Source organism: Pezoporus flaviventris, unplaced genomic scaffold (assembly GCF_033815535.1).
Source record: "Pezoporus flaviventris isolate CSIRO_AGI_PZ_B2104156 unplaced genomic scaffold, CSIRO_AGI_Pfla_v1 ptg000015l, whole genome shotgun sequence".
NCBI classification, from domain to species: Eukaryota; Metazoa; Chordata; class Aves; order Psittaciformes; family Psittacidae; genus Pezoporus; species Pezoporus flaviventris.
Window position 1 is genome coordinate 18,798,705 of NW_026892563.1, and position 24,373 is coordinate 18,823,077.

Sequence of the window (24,373 nt, forward strand, 5' to 3'; positions counted from 1 at the left end):
TCGTCTTGTCTTTATATGGGCTTTTGTGTCTGCTGCACCCAAACAACCAGTTTCTCAGCTCTGTAGCTTAGGGCGTCACTCAGAGATTTGGGTGTTCCCACTGGGGTTGCCAAACGACAGTCACATTTTGCCAGTTTCGGCTGTGGGAATCCAGTACAAAGGTGTTCCAGGAAGCATATGGCCAAGTCGGCAGGGTGGGTCGGTCTGTCTGTCTAGCTTTGCCTTGTGCTCCTGTTCATACCTGCCATCTCCTACCTCTCCCTTTCTCCCAAGAGAGGAGCTTGCTCTCCTGAGGCCACCTCCACATGAGAAATCTGCTTAAACTTTGGCCTAAACACTTCACCTCTGACTAATATTGCACTAATTTTTACAAGAGCTTCCTCACTTGGAAAACACTCCCCAGATATTTAGTCTTAATAAAGGCAAATATCTTTTCCCTCCAAAGGGGTTGCCACAGGCCATTTTTCAAGTACCCAAGCAGTTAACATTGCTCTAATCAAACGGGTCATTTCAGCTCACTTTTTTTCTTCCTGTGCTTTGCTCACCCCTTCAAATGTTACTCTCTTTAAGGAAGTACAGGTTTTAAATACCTTGACCTATTTGCAAGCCTTTATCTTGCCTTGTAGCAGTTATGAGTCAGTTCCTGGATGCTCAGAGTGCTTCCACAGGAAAGAGCAAAAAGAAAGACCAAACTTTTCAGAAGCAACAGATAAATGTGGAAGTCTCAGGTTTCATGTGGCCAGCTTTGAAAACATGTTAGGAAAGAAAAAGAAAAAGAAAACGAAAAACAAACCCCAAACTCCTTACTGGTGCTGAGGCTTTGCTTTGTGATGCTTCAAGATATTTCAGATTAAATGCCAGAAAATGGGGGCTGGAGGGGTGGTACTGTGTGTTTTAATTTTTGGTGTTTGAAGTTGGAGTAAGTGAGCTAAATTGCAGTGAGAAGGAAGTAGCCTGGCAGCATCACCATTGTCCCTGTTGTGAGTACACCTTGCTGCCATAGTATTTGCCTTTTTTTTTTCCAAGCCAGATTCCAGTGTTTGTTAGGTTACATAAGCCATGGTGCGGTGGGATGCTGCAACCTTTGATTCTAAAACCATGTGGTATTGACAGGTGGCGGCTCGCACAGGGGAGTCCGGAGTGAGGAGAAGGACACAGGCCATGTCCAGGTCTGCCAGTAAACGAAGAAGCAGGTTTTCTTCTCTTTGGGGGCTGGATACTACCTCAAAGAAAAAGCAAGGGAGGCCAAGCATTAATCAGGTAAGGGTGTGGAAGTCTGTGATACTGGATTTTTCAAGGCTTATTCGATAGCATGCAGAATGAAGCTTATGCAAAGAGTCACTTGTATCAAGCACTTACATATCCAACCTTAACCTTGCTTATTTAATCTTTCATGGTGTATAGTCATCTCATTTCACATCCTCTTCAAAAATCAGTGACTGTAGTTACAGAAGGGTATACAGCGCCTCCCATCAAAGGTTTGGTGTTCACACCTTCTTTGGCTGAATTGGTTGCATTTCTACTGTTGCTGCATTTCTGCCACCTCTTCGTTTTCTCAGGTACTCTCCCTAAACCCAGAAACAACAAAGCAGTAGTGTAAAACAGATACAACTTTGGAAGCAAAGAGAAAAAGTACATACATTTTTGTTTCTTTAAATTAAAATGATGAGTTTGTAGAATACAAACATACACATAGCAGAGTTTGGGGAAAACTCCCTAAAGTGACAAAAAGCTATGCATTTAGTTGGGACAGTCCCTGTTTTGCTTCAGATTTTTAAAAGAGCAAAAGCTGAAATGTTTCCACCCAGTCTTGCCCAGATATTCTCTAGAAAATGTGTTTCAGTGTGGTGGGAAGGTGCTTCCCTGTTATTCTCTCCAAACATCCCTAATTATAGCTTTCAGCTTTTGAGAGCCATACCTCATCTAATTGCAGGAAATGTAGGCTTTTATTTTCTTTCTCTTCTTTCACTTTTTGAGGGGAGAAATACTGGGACACATGTTGTTCTGTGCCCTGTGATTTTTTTCTTCCTTCTGTTAGAGGAGCAGTGGGTGTTTGTTTTGTTTAGCAGAGGATGAATGCTGCAAAATTGTTCAGCTTGTTTTTAGTGAGACAGTAAAAGTTCACCTAATATTTAGTGGCTGATCAAAAGCTCAGGGTTTTGCAGGGAAGCAACAGATGCCTCTGTGAGCACATTCCTAATTCTTTGCGCTGGTTCCGTGGTATCCCTGTTGCTTTGTACTTTCTTTCCCCAAATCGAGCTCAGTCCCTTGTCCTGACCTAAGATCCTGCCCACACTGTGTCTTCAGACCTGTTTTCTTTTTCCCTGAATTCAATCTTTTTTTCTTTCAGTGGGGATAAATGCATTCTTCACACTTCCTTCCTCTTCCCCCACCCCTGTCACTCTCATTCAATAAGCACAAGCATCAAATGGGATTTTGTTCCAGGTTAAGGAAAAGTCATACTGGAGAGAGTCAAAGAAAAAGTAAAGTTTTGAGAAAGTAGCAGAATGTAGGGCCTGAACCTATTTTCCCTGCTCGTGTGTAGTAGCATGCAAAGTGTTGTCAATTTGAGTCAGTAAACTGTAAATCCCTAAACAGTAGCGTCCTTCTCCTATCCTGCAGAGTTCTTGCTTCATGTTAGGTACAGAACAGTTAACAGCCAAACCCAGCAACTTGATCATAAAGCTGTCGTGATGTGGAGCTATAAAACTTCTTCAGTTTTAATTATGACCTCTGCTGCAGTAACAAGCCTCTTGGCCTGTCTGATGCAGTCCTGTGCTGAGTTGGGGTGGATCCTGTAAATATTCCCCTCCTGTCATTCCTCCTGCATGGAGTCCTATTGATTTTGGCTCTGGCTTGTGCTGGGTTACCAGCTCTTATTTCATTAGAGAAAGGTTATGCTGACTTGCGGTACTTGAATGTTTGCTGAGGACATTTTAGAAGCTGATTTATTACAAAACCAGCCAGAAGTGGAGCCCTTTTTCTGATTTCTCAGCCTTAGCAGAGGTGGAGAAGTGCTCATTTCCCCCACATTATAAGTGGAGAAACTGAGCACAAAAGGAGATAAAGTTTGTCCTGCTCCACCAAATAAGTCAGTGACAGACCACTAAGCAGAACTGTCCTCCACTCTTTCAGCGTGGTGCCCCATCACTAGCTTATCCTTCACCCCCCTTTCCCTTTTAACAAGCTGATATTTTTATTTTCTATGTTTTGATTTTCATGCTAGATGTTAGATACCGTGTTCTTCCCTTAGCGTGTGCTGCAGATGGTGCAGATGTTCAGGTTTCGTGTTTTAAAGCAGAGTTTCTCTGTTGTTCCTCAGGTGTTTGGTGAAGGAGTTGATTCAGTAAAGAAATCCCTTGAAGGCATCTTTGACGATACAGTACCGGACGGCAAGGTAAAGCACCAGCTCTCCAGCTGTCTCCCTCACCCCCATTTGCAGCCAGCCTAAATGCAGCATTGACTCTAGGATGCAGAACCTCTGGGAGAGGAGAGGACCCTACAAGCCCTACCTGCTGTAGTGCTTGTAGCCACTCTGGGAAGGTTTGAGCTGGTTGCCCATGCTCAAAAGGGCTCACTGTGTGGCATCGCAGCTGGAGGTGCCAGACCCAGAGGGGTGTTAGCTCTGCACACCAGGGAAATGCTGGAGGACCTGGACTCACTAGTTCTGGAAAATGGCTCCTTGTGGTGGCCATATGGGGTTTTCATAATCAAGGGTTGGCACAACTATGAAGTGAAGCTTTCTGTTTTCTTCTCATGCACTTCTGCTTTTGCAGCTACAATTACAACTGTTTTCACTTTTCCTGAAGAAAAGTCAGCTATAAAACAGCGTTAAGACAGTGCTAAGAGGCACATTTTTCATGTAGTGAGTATGGGTTTAGCTGTGTGAGCCCACTTGCAGCTAATAGAGATTCTGCAGTTCCATCACTTCCTGAGGATTTATAGCTTGGAATGCACCTTGGCTGTGTAAAAGGCAGTAAACTCAGAAGAAATACTAAGATTTGCTATTTTGCCATTTATAGATACAGGAACTGTAGTATCTACAACAGTTTTGTTGGCTTTGGATTGGTTTACCCAGAAGCACAGTGCATTGAAGTTTTAATTTTAAATCTCTTTTTATCACTATTATTTTCTGTTGCATTCCTAGTTCCCAACAGCCGTAGGGTGAAATCCCAGGAAAAGTGCATTAAACCACTGTAGCTGTGTGGGTAGCATGGGAAGGCACACTTTATACTGCTCAGGTAAAGCTGCAAAGTTTCCTGTCCAGGCAAGCCTTCAGTCTAGGCTTATGAATAAAATGTCTTCTCCATAAGAGGGCTTTTTTGAATACAGCATATAATGTTCCTTACACTTGTTATTGATGAAAAAGGAGATTGTATTTGCCTAGTAGATTCATAACAGATTTTGTCTGTTTAGAGAGAAAAAGAAGTGACACTGAGCAGTGTCCACCAGCACAATCCCGACTGTGATATTTGGGTTCATGAGTACTTCACGCCGTCTTGGTTTTGCCTGCCGAACAACCAGCCTGTTCTGACAGTCATCCGTCCTGGGGACACCACACGAGATGTGCTGGAAATGATTTGCAAGGTAAAGGCTGTGAGCATGCCCTGAAGCCATGTGAAGTGCCTACAACCCTGAGCCCTTTCAGTCGAACCTTACAGTGATCTTCTCATATGCCAGTGCTGAGACTGCACTCTGTTGGAAAATCAGTTGTGTATTAGATGAAAAACATGAGTTACACTGAAATTTTCATGCTAGCACCACGCAAGAAAAAATCCTACAGCTGGACTAATCTAGGCATGGTTCTAGGGAGAGGAAGGCAGACTAGTTTTTGCCTTTTCCACTTTGGCTGCTGTGCTTTTACATCCTGACTTTGCTGCCACCCACTCACTTCCCCTTCACTGGAGACCAAGCTGTGTGCAGGACCGTTCTGCTCCCCAGCATCCTGGCCCTTAGCCCTCTTCCTTTCATTGGCCACCCCAGAGCATGGTAGTGCAGTTGCCCTGTCCTTTGCTGACCACCCTGGTTCCCACACCTCTGCCAAGCTCTCCCATGCCTGCTCCCTCCTCTGCCAGGCAGGCAGGGTGATCTCACCCTTTCCCAGGTGCCAAGCTGTCCCGTTTCCAGATACTGTTCCTCCTTCCTATCCCCATGCTGCTTCCTCCCCTCTGGCTGGCGTGGGGTAGGAATACGTGGAGAAAACAGCAGCTCCAGGAGTAGGAGAAGATGCCTGTGTTTGCTGTCTGCACTGCAGAGTCAGACTCACCTAGTGTAGGTGTAGGTGGCAGGAGGGAAGAGAGAGGAAAGCTTCTATCTGCAGTTTGGGGGGGTGGGAGAAACACCACCTGGATTTCTTTGCAAGATGAAATATCAGAGACATTTGGCCATTAAAAGAGTTATATCTCATCAGAAAAGTTGAAAGTTTGACAAATTAAATTCAAGCTTTCAGTTCTGGCAGCTACATAATGTATGTTTTCTGCTAACCGGCTGACTGCAAGTGAGTCGCAACTCCTGTCACGTGCTGTTCTGAAAAGTGAGTCCTCTTTTGTACAACAACAACAGCAAAAGGAAAGAAAACATTTATTACTATTAAAAGCTTAACTTTGAGGACTTTCAGAACATGTTGCATGTGCTTCAAAACAGAGGGAAGGTGAGAGAAAGGCATTTGTTTCCAATAATTATACAGCATGCTCATCTCTCTGCAAGGTGCACCATTAAAGAGTGCTGCAGCTTGCGAAAGCTCTTCACTGTATTCAGGAAAAGATGACATTTTTGGAGAGAGACATAATAGGGAAGCTGGATGACACATAATTAGTAATGATTTATTTTAGGATTTATATTTTCCTTTGGGTAAGAGTGATTAACTCAGTGGGCCAGATCCTTAGCTGGAGTAAATTGTTGTAGCTCCACTGGTTTCAGTAGGTGCCTGCTGAGAATCTGGTCTCTCGCTGTGTGTTTCATTGTTGGGGGTGGTGGTGTATAAGGAGAAGGGGAGGTGGGTGTGTGGTTTTTTTAAAGAGCTATCCGTTTCTTTCCTTTTTGTAAATTTTCGGTCTGGAAAACACTGGTGGATGCCTTCTTTCCTGTAGCATTTAATAATCAATCTCTTTCTTCTGTCTCTTGAATTCAGCTTATTTTTTCCCCTTTAATATCTGATCCACACCATTTCACATCAGTTTGCCATCTGCCATCTGAGAACCAGTCAAGTTCTGGTACAGTAAACATTTCAAGATTACATTTCATATAACCCTCTTCATGTTTGTACATGTGGTTAAATCTATATGTGCTATTAAACTGAGCTTGATTATTCTTTTGGAGAACATTAAGTGCACTCAAGTCATTATAGAAAATGTGTTCTTATACTAACATTGCTACTTGTTATACAGTGAGTTAGATTTTGGAGGCTGTTTTGTGACATTTATGATTCAACATTGGTGGGAGGAGAGTTTAAAACATTTTTTAAAGTGGTTTCTTAAAGATTTCTCCTAAGATTTATCTAATAACATCACTTGGAAGGTAGGAAAGTCAGAACATCACTTGCAAGGTAGGAAGATCAGTGTATGTGCATTAAACTGTTTCCTATGGATAATACTGATCAGTGTGTGTGCATATTGTTACTAACATTTACATAACTCTATGTCTTAAAATTGAGTAGAAACACACATGCTGTATATGGGCTTAGGCAGACCCAATATAGAGAGAATAACACCAAAAATCAAGCATAGAAGACTATGTGGCATTTAGTCTTTTGACTGAACTGGATAAAACACGAGAAGTGAACAAATCACCCGCTCACAATTCCCATTTTTCAAATAGACCTGCACGAGGGGCAAGAAGCAGATTTCCCCTGGTCTCTGGACCTGTGCTCAAAGTCTCTTGAGAAGTTACTTAAGCCTGATGCTCTGTGGGCTTACTTTGATTTTGAGCTGGTATTTTCCTGCTGGAAAAAAAGTTTGGGCCACACACACAGGTGTGAAGCTGGAGTAATATGGTGGGATGGCTAGCATGTTTCCAGGATGCTCTCATTTCAGTGCCAATGAAAGTCTCCCCCACCAAGCTGAAAGAGTATGTTTTTCCCTCACTTCACTAGAAGGGAGACGAAATGGATTAATAGTTTGGGTTGTGTGCTGACCTGCTACACCACACAGAGCCGGTTGAATGGGATCACACCCCAGGCTATAAATTCTTCTTCAAGAGCTGTCGGGTTGTGCTTTAAATTGGGTTAGCTGCTTAATTTAGTCCAGACATAGACAGAGTTATTAGGAGAGAAATAAATAAACCAAGAAGCTTATTTGGACTGCTAAAAGGTATTTTGGGTGGTCTCGAAAGGATATTAGTATCATTAAAGCTGCCTTGTTTCTGCTCCCACCTTCCTACATCTGGATGTAGCTAGACCAGCAACAGAAGTAGTGGATTAATGGTATGGCTTTTAGGGCAAACTGTCTATGTTCACTTTAAGAGGGCCTTTTCCTTTCACTTCACTGGAAGATCATACCCCTGTTTGAAACAGTTTAACTAACGTAAAATTTTGAGGTAGTCAAAGCCTTGCTGCAGCTATATGAATGTTAATTAACTAAATGGTGTGGCTCAGCTGCTGCACCACCACAGCTTTAACGATGATGACTCTCATTGCCTAACTTGGATGGGATTGCAATGTAGTGAATGAATGGCATCCACCTCAGCTTATGGTGTTTCCTGGAAGAAGTAAGTGCCTTAAAATATATGTGAGCTTTATACAGTGACCTCTTCAGACAATGCTGTGCTCTGACATAGTTCAAGGCATCAGTACAGCATTGGTCATCCTGTGCTTAGCTTCTCTTGCTCTCTAAAATGGCCAGCAAACACGATTTTCTGGTAAGCAAATCTCCCTGCAAGGACAGGTGTGAACACGGAGGTGTCGGCGGTCACCTCCACACCTGATGCAGTGCTCATATCAAAGCAGGCAGAAGCCCTGTCATTGACCGCTGGGGTGGCAGATCAAGCCACCCCTTACGGGAAGGCTGCTCTTTTAAGATGCTATCAGGGTTCAGCCTGCAGAGCAGGTTGCAGGCTGGTGTGAGCACACCCTGCCCCAGGGCAATGGGTGCCTCTGAACTGGCAGTGATGGGGTGCCCCAGCCCTGCTAGTGGGATCCCCTGACCCCATTGGGAGCCTGGGGTGGCTGAGCAGGGGTGGCTGAGCAGGGCTCCCGGCCCTGTCAGTGTGACTAAGACAGCTTCTAGTCTGCACCCCGTGGCTGGAGGCTCTAGACTGGATATATTAGTGTCCCTCTGCAACAGGTTGTGATTTTCTGCTGGCCTAGGGCAGGCTGGAAAGCATCCCTTTGGGTCTGCTGTGCAAGGGGAGAGCGTTTGGAGTCACTGTTTGAAGTGACACGAATACCTGACTGCAGCTGGGGTCTCTTTCCCAACTCTGGGCTTCAGTTGACATGTAGCTTGTCAGCATAGACCTGGCTGATTCCTGTGGACATTGGTGCTGCGTTTCATGCAGCACATACATGAGAGCTTCAGCAGAGGAGACCATGAGAGGATACACCATGATGGCAAGAGGAGGCTGCCAGGTTGCCTGGCTCCTTTTTCTGCTAGCATGGTTTTTCCAAATACATATTTTCCCCCACTGGCTTTGCTGTAAATGGACTTTCAGAGAGACTTATCACAGACCTCCCTCTAGACATGGGGTGTGGTGCAGTCTATGGGGTTATGCCTCCTCTGTATGTTTTTGTTTAATTGGTGTGCAAGGCACTCTTCAGTTTGTATCTAGGGATAGTAAACTAATGTGACCAGAAACTCATCTAGGTTTCCTCTGTATAATTTCTGAATCATTAAAGCCAGCTCTGCTTCCCTTTAATTTCTGGGGTGTTTGTACATGTGCCCATGTGAAAGAGGAAACTAGTGAAAACAGTGAACAATGACCAAAGCATACAGAATGCTTATCAAAACGGAAAAAAAAAGGGGAGAGGGCAAGGATCATTCAGCTCTTCTTATTTTGTCTCTTGATGGGTTTCAAATTCTTTATTTAATTAACTAGGTATTTGTCCAGATTATGGAGGTTATTCCATTTCACATACTGCATTTCAAATAAGGGTAATTTGGTCTTTGACTTGGACATATTTGAACATAGCACTTCATGGAGTGCAGCAATATATCTGTCTTATTTTTTCCTTCTTATCCGCTAATCTAGCCTTTCAAAACTGTTAGTTGTTCTCTGAGTATTTGCTGAAGGGTTTGCTAGGTCAGTGTGTGATCTTTTCTGCAGGTCACTCAGTGTACATTGCTCATCATCTGTGCTGTGTGATCAGGCAGCTGACTGCCGGTGTATCAGCCTCTTGGCTTGAACTGGATAATCAAGGCTTTAAAAAACACAATAAATAAGCAATAATGACATTCTTGCATGAATGTTTTTAAGTGGCACCTCGGAAATTGTGGTAATTTGCTCAGATAAAAAGAAAAGGCTAGTGTATAAAAGCATATAATAATAGAATTCCAGAACTGACAGTGAGGAAAATTTACCTCCTGTATTTGTGAATCACTTTGGGGCTTTTAACCAGCTTTAGTCAACAGTTTATGAAGTTTTGAAAATAACTTCTGAATGACATCCTTTGTGTTTATCATGATTCTAATGTGTTTTGATTACACACTGCATTAACCTCTGCTTAAATCAAGCTTATTAATCGTGCTGAGGAAAGGTCATTAACATCTCCCAGACCAAATGCCGCATCCTCAGCTAATTATAACTAATTCATTAAAATGATGTGACCTGTTTCCACTGGGATGTAATCCAGGATGCAGCTCTTGGCTTCTTTTAGCCTTACAAAGTCTGTGTATCCCAAGCTGTTTTGAATTTAGAAGACATACAGACATATATATATATATTAACCTTGCTTGAAATTTACCACATCATACTTAGTTAATTATGAAGATGCTAAAAAACCCAAACCCCAAAACTTTCCAGTTATATATTTCTCTGTTAGCAGAGCATTTATTGTCCTCCTTGCAATTTTAAATGCCCTTTGTATACAAAGGTATGTTCCGAATCTTCTGCAATAATAGTGTTTACTTATTTCTGCAATAGCATGGGAGGGAGTGGAACTGCCAGATAAGCAGAACCAAAGAGGCTGCTTAGAGTACCAGCATTGCCCTTGACACCCTGGGCAGTGGTTAAATGAACACTTATTCCTGGGAAAGAAGATGAGGTTCAAGTTTTTGTTCAGGTTAGGAGATCATGGGCCTTTTGTGAAAGACAGCGTGGGGTATTTTCCTTCCTGAGTGTCAGCCCGTTCTCTAAGTATAGATGATGTGAGCCATTGCTTTTTCTCTTCTAAAGCCTGTTCTTCATTTCTTGCAGACGCACCAGCTGGATTACTCTGCTCACTACCTGCGTCTTAAATTCCTGATTGAAAACCAGATCCAATTTTATGTACCAAAGCCAGAAGAGGATATCTATGAACTGGTAATGCTACCTACTGAGTAAAATGAAATGACACTTGGTAGGACAGTATTAATTAGTGTTTATCTGACATTTGTAATTCACAGTACTATGCTTTTTAACTTGCAGTTATAGTGCTTTGCAGACCATAGCAAATTGGCCTACAGTAAAGTAATCTCTCCAAACATTTAATCTTGAGGAGAGAGTTGGTGTCTAGCTTACGTTTGTGCATGCACGTGTCTGTCTGGAGGAGAGAGAGGAAGAATAGCCACAGGTAATATGTGAAAGTCACTGTAACATGCATTTAAGCTTAATTTCTCTGAAGGTTGCCTTTTCCTGTTGTTCACATTGTCCTTGGTGGTTTTAAAGACATACCATGAGGCCTGAGCATTTCTTGTTCAGATCGCTTTGCCTGATTTTTGAAGAGGGGGGCAGTGCACAAGAAGTTGGGGTTTTGTTGTTGTTTGTTTGGGTGTTGGGTTTGTTGTTTTTGTTGTCAGTTGTTTTTTTTCCTCAATGGGAAGACAAACGTTGAGGTTAAAAAGCTCTGGAGTCGGATGTTGAAAAGAGACTTTCCTAATTGGTTCAGTTGGATGTTTTTATATCATTTATCTCAAAAACAGACTTTAAAGGAATTTTGAAATGAGAGATTAAAAAAAAATCCCAGCGACCAAACAGAATTAGTGTCATGCTTTAAGTCTATGATTCTACACATGCACACTGTAAAGCTTTTTAAAGTCCTTTTCCTAGGAGGCTGTTTATGTATAAAAAGTAAACATTACCGGTTATGGATACTTTTGTTCATTTTGTAAAGAAGTTCCGGGATTTGCCATTAACACTGTCATCAAAAAAAAAAAAAAAAAGAGTGAGAAAGTGCTAACTGCTAGAGCACTGAGACTGGGAAGTGAAATGTAGTTGGGGAAAATAAAAACTCAAGAGGAGACAGATTTTAGCTTTCATTGCATGGGAGGACTTTGGTGACTTATGTTGAGAGGAGGTAGGATTGACATAGTCATCAGGTACAGCTTTTCCTGAAAAAATGATACTAAACCAAAACTCCGCTGTCAGTGGGACTCTGTACCTGCTTTGAGATTCTAATATAGATAGGTGCTCCAGGGCTATATCTGAAGAGTAACATTAAAACAGCACATATTTATATGTTTGTCTGTGTGTGTGTACTTGTTTCATGAGCAAATTCGAATTACTTTGCTTAAGTATTTAATTAAATGATTCTGGTGCAATATGATATAACTAATGCCTCTACTTTTGTACTCTCCTGTTCATAATATTGTCTCACGCCGATGTCACCTTGCTAGCGCTGTCTTCCATCTACTAAAATGCTTTTAGAGACATACATTACTGTAGAAAAGTAATTTCTTAGGAAGATACTCCTTTTTCTTGCAGAATATATCAGATATGTTTACGTAAGAAATAGAGATTAAATATCCATATTCCATTCCTCTCCAAAATATTAATGGTGACATTTGTGTCCTGACAGTCTTTCAAAAATTCACAAGCTCAGTTTATGTGTTAAAAAAGTTACTAAGGGTTCAGGAAATATTATTTAATATTAGGTTCTGTACCAGGCAGCTACACTTTTAAGCACCTTTTATTGTAATCTAAGTGTTGGAGTTTTTTGGCTGAAGCTTGACATGCCAGACTTTTCACTTTTGTAGGTAGGGTAGGATGGCACTTTTAGATGGAAGCAGGAAATGGAAGACCTCCCTGAAAATGTGGCAGTTAGGATGAGGCTGGGATGAAGGCATTGGGGATGCTGGAAAAGGTGTCCCTGAAGGGACAGGGTGCTGGGACAAGACCAAAAATGGTAGAGGAAAAAAGGGCAAGGAAGAGAAAATTTTGAGGGGAAAAGCCTCCAAATCTAACAAAACCCCAATACTACTTACTACTATCCCAAAGCTGCTGTAAGAAACACTATGAGGCACTGGAGTCACACTGGAGGGGCAATGCTGCTGCTGTCAGGAAGAAATCCTGTCCTTGGGTACTCCCCAGTACGTAGCAGAACCCCTGAGATAATCGCTCTGCTATCACTATCAAACATGTCCATGCAGAGCCCAGGGCCCCACGGCAGGTTTGAAAGAGGTTTCCCTGCCCAAGAGGCTGGCAGCTTCATGGTGTGAGCCACCATATATATATGCTGCCTGCCTTTGGTGTGGGCACAGCGGGTCTATGGGGCACAGAAAGGGCTGTCAGACTGGCCCTCTGGTTTCGGCAGCTCAGCTGCAGTCTGTGCACTCCAGTTATTTGCCTCCCATTCAACAGAAGTTCTTGCTTGAGAATAGTGCTTTGGGATGCAGGTAAGAAGTGGCTCCTGTATTCCTGTGAGAGCTTGTCAGCTTGCTTCTGGTCCTGCACGCTCAGTTTAGATGGCTGCAGGGATCAAACATAAGTTTTGTTCTGAAAATACTGGTATTTTTGCTCCTTTTTTCTCTTCTCTTCTTAAAACCCTTGCTAAAATCATACTGAGATCTTTGTAAATGTCATTTGACCTTTTTTTTTTCAGGTTCTGAACAATACATTCCTGTATTTGAAAACCGCATTTTAAAAATATTGCTAGCATGGCATCCTTATTTAATTTTGCATTTTATTTTACTATATACAACCATTTAAATGGGTATTTAGCTGTTCTGTAATACTTAATATTTGCAGTTAAACAGATATGTAAGTGTTGATATATGCAGGAGGTAAAATTGTATTTTTATAAGGAAACTACTGATGAGTTACTCTTTCAGTCCAAACACTGATGTCACTTAGTTTCAAAATGTTAATTATTGTGAATTGCTTTTTTACACATTCATACCAGCATGTAAACAAAATTAATATTTACATGTGGGCTCTCATTCACCTATGGGTATGATTTTTTCCAAAGACAAAAGGAGGGTTTGTTTTTTCAGTGCTAGCCTGCGATATGGAAAAAACAGCTTCAATCTTGTGATGAGCCAGGGGTTTCCAGTGTGTCAAGGCTGTCTTATGAGGAATAAGTCAGAGCTGACTCCCCAGAATGTTAGTTCAGAGTCTCTAAATATCTGAGTCTGGAAAAGCAGGATTTCCCTGCTGAGGGGTCCTTCACTCCTGAAAGGCAGAGTAAATTACACTTGTGTCTGTAGGATTCTGGGTTGTTACCTAGGTGTAAATTTGTGCTGGGCTCCCAGGAAGGATGTTAATGACCATTTCAAAGACTTTTGGGGCTTTTCTCTGTAAAAATAAACATAAATGTGTTAAAGGTGGAATTTCATGCTAAGAAAGAGCCTCATATCACATCTGGTAGCGTTCTAACAATTAAGAAATGTGCTTAAGAAAGAAAATTGCTCCTTGAGATTTTTATACTATTGAAAAATTGAATTCCTGCAATGTATTAATCAAAATAATATAAAACTGTTAGATGATTACTACCCATAATACGCAAAAACAGGAATAGGAGGTCTGTTTCTTGTGCAATCAAAATGGTATTGACCGAGTGAAATAGATGTATCCTTGCTTTTACGATGGTGGCAGTAAAACATTGCTGCTTCCTCTTTAACTGTTCTAACATTAAAGCTTAGTGACACTATTAATCCATCTTGCACATGTGGAGAAAAACTGTGTGATAAATAATGATTGCAGTCCATTTCTGCTGCTTGTAATTAAAAAAAAACTGTTCAAAATTACTACATTTGTTGTCTCTTCCCATAGTAACATTTTTGTGTTTCGCTTTGTTTTTTTCTACTCAGCTGTACAAAGAAATAGAAATCTGTCAGAAAATTACACAGCACATTCAAATAGAGAAGTCTGATGCGTCCTCTGATATTTATGGTGAGTTTCTCCTTGATTTGTTTTTATTTTTCTAGCAAGTAATTTCTACTGTGGGCAGGTTCTTGCTATTCACTGATACACCTGTGAGGTCTGTTGAACACAATAAAAAAAGCACATCTGGTGCCTGTGCAACAGAAAGCTTGCTCCCCGGCCCTGAAGCAGGACAGCTTTATTTGTAGCGCACTGAATGCTGTTCTTCCTGGTACTTGAGCTGTAGGATGTGCATCTCTTTGATGAGAGCTGCGGTGCCAGAAAGGACAACTGTTTTCTTGTTCTTGCAGTTTCTCAAAACAACACCTACAGAGGCGGTGCAACTGAGCACTTGTGGAAAACAGCATCCTTTGCTAGTTGTCACATCCTACATGAATGCCTGCACTGTGCCATTCATGGTGGCCCTGCAGTGGGGTTTGGGAGAGGGCTGCTCTGTGGCTTGCCACTGCTAGCAAGCTAGAAGGCTTTCCCCCTCCTTACTCCTTCCACCAAGCATGATAGCAGAGGTGCAGCCAGGAGCGTTGCTGTGGGTAGGAGGCATCTCAAGGTCTGCAGACGGGCAGCTGTCCCAGGAGAGGTTGCTTGTCCCCTTTCCCCACCTGCCAGGGGCGCACAAGGTCTTGCCCCTGTCTTGCCCCGGTGTTCCTGAGGCCGGGGGAGCCTGGCCCCAGTGAATGCCCGGCCCTCAAGGATTCCCCATGGACTCCTGGAGCCAGAACCTGACATGCTGTACAATCAGTGCATAAAACACAAAGCAGAGGAAGTCCTCCCTGTGTAATTGCAGCAAAATCCCTAATCTTTATGTGTGGATGGACATATTTCTTAGCTTTCAAGTATTTCAAGTTACAGACTTCCAGCCTGGTGAGTCTGCTCTTTGGTCTGCCAATTACAGTTCTGTAGCGTATTTTAAAGTTATTTGTGCAACCTACCCTGCAGGAAGCCAGTCTGCATCTTTTTACTGTTTATCTAAATATTCTGTTTTAATTCAGAATCCCCAAACTGCTTATTATACAGCTGCAGGCCATTGGAATATTGAGCTCTGCTACAAAGCAGTGGTACTGACTGTGGTTTGAATATTGCAGGCCTAAGAAAGAAATATTAACTAGCGCTGTGATGGCCCTAGCTTCAGTAATTATGCTGTGCCTGAAAACGCTGTAGGAGTTAGGGGTATGGTGGCATTTCCTTCTCTTTCTCTTGTCTTTTTTTTTTGAAGTAATACATAGGAAAGACCATGAAATGCACTGTCATGTCCTGTGAAACAAAATCATCTGTGTGAGACATCTGTTCAGTGGCCTTGACCCTGGAGGGAGTGAATGCTAAATGCACCCTCAAAAAGCTGGCTTTCCTCTCATTGATAGCAAAAAAGGCAAAACTTACTTTGACTCTGAATGGCAGCAGAATTTCTATAGTACCATAGAAATAATACTGTGGGTTTATACAGTGACAAGTGTGTGCTGAAATACATGCATGTGAAGGAGCAGAGGTAAAGTGCTGATCCTGTCTTGGTGCTAAGGAAGGCTAGGGTGCCTCCTGAGATCCTTTTCTATCCTGTATGTTAGGTTCACTTGAGTTATTAGTTCTTTTAGTCTCTTTACAGAATTAGTATTGCCAACATGTACTTTTACAATCCAGAGAGAAAGCGACAGCACATTCACAAGCTATGGCAATACAAAGATCAGAGCTTTAAAATTTCAGCATAGGTTCTTTTTAACAGGGTTCCTTAAGGGTTCTTGCTACTGGTTTTGTTTTGAAAAGGACCTAAATCAGTAATGTGACCACACGGTCTCCAAGCATCTAAACACCTGCACAAGTCTTTGTGTGAGCAGGGCTGCCTTTGAGATTGGTTCATCGGTTGGGCAGTGCTTGGGTCTCAGCCCCTCACAAGCACTTCAGCAAGTGCTAGGAGGAAGTCAGGACCCGGTACTGCAACAGACGTCTAGGGCACTAAGGGATGTTTTGTTCTGATGGTTATTTGGGATCTTTTTTTTTCAAGCCTTCTCATACTTCTTCTATTTAAAAACATACCAAAATTCCCAGAAGAACTAGAAAAGTCTTCATTTTGAAAATGGATGAGATTTTGAAAATTATTAGCAGCATTACCTGTTGCTGTTGCTAGTATTCCAGCTATAGCAATAATAATACTTGTAAGTCACCTTGTAAGTCACCTATACTTTACAAGCAGCTATTAGTTAATCCCAGCAATGTAGACTTTGTGCTATTATCTTCATTTAACAGACAGTATCAAAGATAGAAGGTGAAATGATTTTATTGAAGGTACAATTAAGACAGGCTAGTTCAACTCACTAGTCTGACAGAAAGACAATAGATGTGAATCTGCTGGCTTTGCAAGCTGTTTTGGGCCAGCTAAGAGATCCTGGTGCCAGGGATGGGTAGAGCTGCTCCTTCGGACATAGCAGGCCTTTGGAGCAGCTTTGCCATCATGCCTGAGTGCACCATGAGTGCAAGTTATCTAAAGAGGATGAAGCAGAGTGTTTCAGGGAAAGCTGATCTGGGAACGTTTCCTAGTGTTTCTATTCCCACCAGTATGTCTATGGTAAGAGGCACTCCTGGAGTGTCTGGCCAGCGTGTTGGACCTTGCCAGCATTAGATGTGTCACTGTTGATGCTGTTGCTGATTCCTGGGCACATACAGTCTTGCCTTTTTCATTGGTACCAGCCTCTTTACAAAGATTGTGTAGGCAGAAATCAGGACACACCAATTTCCAGCTCCTGTATGTACTGGAAGGTTGCTGGCATTTTTGTTAGCAAATGTCTGTCACAGGAGGCTGAGGTAATTTTCTGGAGGCAGATTTGTTCATGTATTGTGCTGGTTCAGTGAGGCCACGTGCACTCATAGGTGCAAACTTTTGTTCTCCTGTCATCAAAACTTTGCAGTGAAGCAGAGGCTTTGTCTGGGTCACCACCCATCTCTTCACACCTGTGTTTCAGAGCCCATGCACAGTTTGATGATAATCTTTTTGGCAGTGATGCCAGCTTATGCAATTGCTGTCGCTTCCACCCACTCCTGCCCTTCCTCTCATGCAGTGCTTGTACATGTGTTTGTGTGGAGCACCTGAGGAATTCAGCCAGATGGAAAGTGAACATTCGCACTATACATTTGTATATATAAACTAAATACATATATATACACACACAGCTGAGTGAAGTATTTCTCATCTGGATGAGTTCCCTGCTCTGCTTTACTGCATGGCAGTGAAAGCACTGGCAATGGCACTGCCATGGGATAGGCATACTGCTTCAAATTGTTTATGAGATCCAGCCACTGTCACAACTGTGGAAATAAAACAGTTTATCTATGCTTGGGGTATGGTCACATACACTGTCTGTGGAGGGGTTAAGCGTATTTGTGAGATGCCCATTTCAAGGCTATTGTCAGCTGCCCATATCTCATCTCTTAAAGCTGATGACAACATGTGTAATTGCTCCTAACACCCATTCTGCCAGTAATTACTGCTCAGGATTTATGTGGGGTTTTTTTTGACTGAAAAATTAATTAAAAAGCAGCTACACATGCTCTTAGCCCTGACAGACTGGAGGAGGCAGAGGCCTTCTCATGGAGGAGAATGGGAGCTTGGGACTGCTAAGGTGTGCTAGTCTCTCCAGTTAGCTGCAGTGAAAACTTGAGATTCAATTCAACCTTATTTTAACTGTATGGTAATTGGCTGCAAAACAGCATTTCAGTTGCAAAAAGGGTCATGGTATTAATAACAACTTTTGCTGGTATTAATAACAACTTTTGCTGACTCAAACTGTAGTCCCGGGCATGTTCCACTGTGCTTCTGGTTAAGGGTTTTCCAGGTAGGCTTTGTGGTGATGACAACCAATCACTACTACATTTTACAACTGCTCTTGTGTTTAGTTGAGAGCTTTTCTCTCTGCCAAAGTTGGTGTGTTGAGTGAGCTTCACAAATTCCATTTTATTCAGGCTGAGGAGCTCACATAGAGATTCCAAGTAGCTCAGTAAGTCATGAAGGACCATATGCTCCTTGCTTCTCAGCTGCCACATTCTTCCTCCTCCTTTTTTTTCTTCTTTTTTTTTCTTTTTTTTAAATGATGGATGAAAAAATAACTTCTCATCTATAAGCGTCAACCTGAAGGGAGTCCTAAAGTCAGAACAGGCTCCCAGCACATCTGCACCTCTTGGCTGGTGGCTGAATCCATGTCAAACAAACATCTCCCCCCAGATGTTTGTAAATGTTTTCCTAGCTGGAAAAAGAGAGAGCAAATGGTTGCCTAGACCCACTTAGGGAGTAATGAAGTTTCAGAAAGGCAAATGTTCTGTTTTAGATAACTCTCAACATAAATAAACAAACTGTATTTAATTAACCACGTTGTATTTCCTTTACCACTGTTATCTTACACTGTGTCAAACACAAATGGCAAGAAAATCACCAAAACCAAACGTAACAGTACCATTTGCACCATTTGAATTAAGGATATGTCAGTACTTGCATTATAAGGCTATTCTATGGGTCTCTAACCTAGCTACAAAGGGTGTGCTGAGCTGAGACTTGGCAAATAACAGGATGTGCCAGGGACAGCTAGGAAAAGAAAGGGAAAAAGGGAAAGTGGCATTTTTACAAACTTGTCCAGTCCAGTGATTTGCAAAAGTAAAAGTTGTCATTCTGCTTTAGCAGGAGCTGTTATGCCTTGTCTGAGTTCAGGATGTCATGTCAGCCATAGCTCTTCACTTCCTGGCTTTTGTTGGTTTGGGTCAAAACCCACACTCTGTGCAGCTTTTGTCTGCCAACAGCAAAACTTTTTGAAGTGACCTTTTGTGGCAAGAAAAGTTGAAGTCTGTTCCAATGTTTTGCAGCTGTGATATCCTCAAATAAAGCTGTAGATGACTTATATATAAACTAAGAAATTCAGTTCACGTTTTTTGTTAAAGCCACTTTCATTTTGGAACTTTACCTTTGTAAAGGTTCAAGGGAAAGGAGAAAGGAGTAATTCCTAACTGCTCAGTGTGGGGACAGCACAGCTTTACCTGTAGTGTGTGCAGTTGCTAGAACACACTGGAAGTAATTGGCTTTTTCTAACCATTTTGCTGGGTATCTCCTTAGGTTTCTCTCTGTCCTCTGTGGAAGAAGAAGGGACTCGTCGGCTGTATGTGAACAGTGTCAAAGAGACCGGCTTAGCTTTCAAGAAAGGTAAAATACGAAATGGTTTTGTTACTGTTTTGTTTAATTCTGATATAGACCATGAGCTTGTTGAGATAGGAGCTTTTCAAACACACTAAACCAGGGTGCCAGTCCAAAAGGAACCAGGGTCTTTCGGGAACAACCTTAGGTACCAAATACAGGGCTGTTCTGCTGTTGGGATCAGCTGTGCTATATAGTTAACCTCCTAATTTTGAATTGCTACGTATGTAGCAAGGTCAGCATGTCCCTTGCAGCTAGGCAGGGGAGCAGGGGCCCTCTCAAGTCACTCACTGCAAGATAAATGGGTACAGTGGAGGTCATCATAGTGTTCTCTCTGGCAGAGATAATGAGGCTGCTGAGCTTGTCCCAAGGCAGAACAGGATATGGTTTAACTGCAGCTTACCCAAGCTGAGGTCAACCCTGACACTACTGTGCCCTTACTGCTTTTCCCATTCATTGCCCTTTCTGATGTGGCAGTACTGCTGCTTGTGTAGTCACGGGATGTGCTGGTCAGACAGCTGGACAGCTGAAACCTATCTAGATTTTGAAGTATAACATGGGGAGTGTGAAGTGTGAGAAGACTCTCATCTCTTCATAACCTTTATAACCAATGTACACAGAGTCCTCAGAAACACCTTCAGAGTTTTCTTGGCGAGTGGCTACGTGTCTTGCAGAGCTTATTCAACAGTTAGCTGTTGCTGAAAGGAATGGGAGCTGGTATCCCCCAAACTGCTTGAGCCCTTTGTCTTGTGCTGATTTTGGCACTCTGCTGAGCCAATTCAGCTCACTGTCCTGATAGAAAACTGCCATGGCAGAAATACATGGCTGGTTTTCTGACCCACTAGCAAATGGAGTTTGGGTTGCAGTGAAATGAGAGGCAGAAGTGGCACAGTGGAGGGACAGACTGCACAGCTAGAAACTGGGAAGAGACCGCATCTGGAGTATTGTGTCCAGTTCTGGGCCCCTCAGTTCAAGAAGGACAGGGAGCTGCTGGAGAGAGTCCAGCGCAGGGCAACGAAGATGATTAAGGGAGTGGAGCATCTCCCTTATGAGGAAAGACTGAGGGAGCTGGGTCTCTATAGTTTGGAGAAGAGGAGACTGAGGGGTGACCTTATAAGTGTCTATAAATATATAAAGGGGGAGTGTCACGAGGACGGAGCCAGGCTCTACTCAGTGGCAAACAATGATAGGACAAGGGGTAATGGGTACAAACTGGAACACAAGAGGTTCCACTTAAACTTGAGAAGAAACTTCTTCTCAGTGAGGGTGACAGAACACTGGAACAGGCTGCCCAGGGAGGTTGTGGAGTCTCCTTCCCTGGAGACATTCAAAACCCGCCTGGACTCATTCCTGTGTAACATTATCTAGGTGTTCCTGCTCCGGCAGGGGGATTGGACTAGATGATCTTTCGAGGTCCCTTCCAATCTCTAACATACTGTGATACTGTGATACTGTGAAAGAAGCAGGGGATGGAGAAACAGTTCTGGCTGCAGGGAGCCCAGGGTTTCACACAGCTGTAGTCTCTAACCCTAACTTAGGAAAACCGTGTGGGTGGTTCTGGAGGCTGCTGTGTATTTCTGTTAAGCCTGAAAAGACCATATTTCTCTTTCCTGGCCCTCCTCACCTACTTCAGCCCCATATGATTCCCTGGCAGACAGAATGGATGCTCTGCAAAAAGCCCTGAACGGGCCCTGGGGGGACAGCTTTCTGACAGCCTGCCATAAGGAAATAAAACCTTATATGTTTCTGTGGGGAGCAGAGAGAATGAGATGGTGAAGCTAAGGGGGTTTCAGCAGGGTTTCCTTGTTATGCTTTTAGTTAATGTCTGAGCAACAGTTTAAATGCATATGTGAACACAGACTGCCTCCTGTAGGGCTGAAATGCTAAAACATGCTTACGTTACTCTTCATAACTGATATGAAAAGCCACTTCTATATGAACAGTACTTGGAAGAATATTGTGACAAGATAGCCAGAGATAGCAAAAAGCAGGGAGGAAAATTCTCATCCTCCTATTACTTACACGCATGTTTGCTTTTGACTGCATGTCCTATGTAAGTCTAATCAGATGAGTTATAGTATTTAATTCTCGTTTTTTTTGTCCAATTAGAAAACTTTGATTTTATTTTCTCCTAATATTTTTCATTATTTGTCTTTTTATTTTTTCTGTTGGTCTGCATTAGCTAGACCATTGTTGGAATTTGAGGGGCTTGATTGTATGAGATAGACACAATGCTTTATCCCAAATGATTCAAACCAAGGATTACAAACAGTAAATGAAGCCCCAGATATGATGTTTATGGTTTCAGGCATATTAATGTATGTATACTACATACATTACATACTAATGTATGTATACTATTATGACACGGCATCACTAAGTAGAATAAATGAAACAATGTGAAATGCTTGACTTGCCTTTTTTTGTCCTTGTTTCAAATATGATTTTACAGTCCATTTACTTTGTAGTCATTCTATCTAGTTCATATTATTCTCTCTGGAACAGCATGCCACACTACAGTTTATGGGCACAATTACATGCATTTAAGAAAGATCTCAATTTACCTAAAGAAGAATGAGGCTCTTAAGCCTGCTCTATTCCACAGTTCTTTCTAGAATCATAGAATGGCTTGGGTTGGAAGGGACCTTAAAGACCATCTAGTTCCAACCCCCCTTCTACAGGCAGGGACACCTTCCACTAGACCAGGTTGCTCAAAGCCCTGTCCAACCTGAGGATAGATAATCTGTTTCCTGGAGGATATAGCTGAGCTCTGTTTGTAGGTCAGATCCATCAAGTCAGGCCTTTCATCCAGGCTTTAAAGATGGCAAGACTCATCCTTCGCATGATTGCCCAGCCAAAGGGCTGCATGGCAGCAGGACAGGTCACCCACACAGATCAGCTCTTTCAATCCTGTAAATTCCAGCCTTCATCTCTGTAAATGCCAGACAGTGACAGGGATGCCATTCCTGTTGGTGGGTTGGTGACCACTGCAGATAATGTTCTCATCGGAGGTGCCACAGGAGGTGCTCCTGGGGGTATGCATGTCAGGTACTACCAGCATCACCCTCAAGTGGAGACAAGAGCTGCAGCAGCCACTCTAGTGACTGTGGCTGTCGGCACCGATGTGCCCTGGCGCACTGCTGCCTGCCTAGCCCTAAAGATTATTTGGGATAAACCCTGGCCCAGCTTGCTGTTGTTAGTTGGAGAGCAGGCCCAGCTGTCTGAGGGGAAGGTCAGGTTTCCTGTGGTACCTCAGAGGGCTGCATGTCACCTCTCAGCATGGCAGTGTTGCCCCTGAAGCAAGTGGGAGTCAGCTGTTTCCTCTGCAGATCCCCTTTTCCCTTGAGCACTGGTGCTATAAATAACTCCTGAAATCACACTGGAAAAAATACAACAACTAACTTACCAAGCGCTAAAATATGCCTTTTGAAGATCTGTGTGCTAGGACATGATTCAGGCACGGCCAGAGAGGAGGCTATCTGACGTCCTACACCATACACCCTGTCTGAGCTACTCCATCCTTTCCCTGTTCTGTGTGCATCACCTTAAGAAGCCTTACTCTGTCCTTCAGTAAATATTTATATATTGAAACGAAAAAGGGGATATCTTGCTGCTGGCATGTTGTGAGGGATTTCCTGGGCACCGAGCTATTGGGGGTGATACTAGAGTATCAGCCTGACAGCAGATCTCACAAAAGTCTATCAAATTTCCATATAATTTGTAGGCACTAATGTTTACTTTATGGCTAGATGTGACACTGTCTGGTACTTCATAAATGCCTGGCTGAGCTCCTTGATATCTGCAGGTAAGGGAAACCTTACTGTGCAAGGCTTACCTGTTCCTTTCCATGTTGCAGGCCTGAAAGCTGGCGATGAAATTGTGGAGATTAACAAGAAAGCTGCTGAGGATCTGGACTCAGCTTTGCTGAAAGATGTCCTTGTTCAGACTTCACTGTGTCTTACCGTGCGCACCTATCCTGAGATAGAGGAGGGGCAGAAACTAACGCAGCCACCACCACGTCGCTTGGAAAACCCATCTGACTTGAGTGACAGCACACTGGCATTTGCTGGGAGCAACCAAGGTATTGGGTTCACTGTAGAAATTACCAGGAGGAGGATACACATTTACAATGTGCTGGTGTAATCCCACTGATCCCTGTGTATAACTTCCATGGTGTAAGTAAGCGGGATTACAGTCTGAATGTACTGGGCAGATAATACACAGAAGCTCTGGAAGGTGGAAGGTGTAATCTGCGATAGCAGTGAAGGATGACTACTTACAGGGTTAGGCTGTGAAATGTGTGTCATCACCAAATGCATGTCACACCATCTAGTTGTGCCTACAGCAAGTCGTGGAACTAATTGCTTACTTCTGGACTGCTCAGGAGGTGCCTTTACCTCTGGATTTGCCCACAGGATATATGTTTGGCAGGGAAGGAGGAAGGAATAAGCCATCATCGTCTCTGGAATTAGCCAGGAGCACAGGCTAACTTTGTGTTTGCTGACATGCATAAATAACTCACAAGGACAGTGCAAAACACCTAAAGGTAGGGACTGACATTACAGCCGAAGAACCTAACTGGTCCCACAGCACACTCTGGTGGCAAGGGGCATTCCTGCCCACTGTGCTGCCTTGTTCAGAGAACTGAACTGGCAGAAAATTAATCCTTAGCAAACAGGAATTGTTTCCCACTAGTTTAGCTTCCTAAACCAGCTGAGGACAAGCACCTGTGCTGGGATAAGAGAAATGGCTGCAGAAGAACAGGATGTCACCTTGGTGGTTGGTAGTCATTACCTCTGTAAGATAGGAAAGATTCTATACCATGTCTCCTCTTACTTGCCTGCTTACTCAGGTCTTACTTGTCAGCTTCTAAATGCTGCCCTGTACTTGAAAACAGAAGAGGATACTGGACATACTGGCTTGCTTTTTTTTTTTCTAAATAATTTAAAATGCAAGAAATATTAATGGAATGGCTGAAAAGAAATA

The 24,373-nt window shown here is 42.8% G+C and overlaps 1 protein-coding gene across 11 annotated transcripts in view; it reads left to right on the forward strand.

Annotated features, from left to right (window-relative positions):
• TIAM1 (TIAM Rac1 associated GEF 1) overlaps positions 1-24,373 on the forward strand; it is a 192,899-nt gene that overhangs the window by 134,994 nt on the left and 33,532 nt on the right. For all 11 annotated transcript variants that reach the window (XM_061453660.1, XM_061453665.1, XM_061453663.1 and 8 more), the window contains 7 exons: positions 1,114-1,260; positions 3,323-3,397; positions 4,417-4,587; positions 10,345-10,449; positions 14,154-14,235; positions 19,310-19,396; positions 23,244-23,468. In XM_061453660.1, the coding sequence (XP_061309644.1) occupies positions 1,114-1,260; positions 3,323-3,397; positions 4,417-4,587; positions 10,345-10,449; positions 14,154-14,235; positions 19,310-19,396; positions 23,244-23,468 (892 nt within the window). The remainder of the gene's footprint in view (positions 1-1,113; positions 1,261-3,322; positions 3,398-4,416; positions 4,588-10,344; positions 10,450-14,153; positions 14,236-19,309; positions 19,397-23,243; positions 23,469-24,373) is intronic.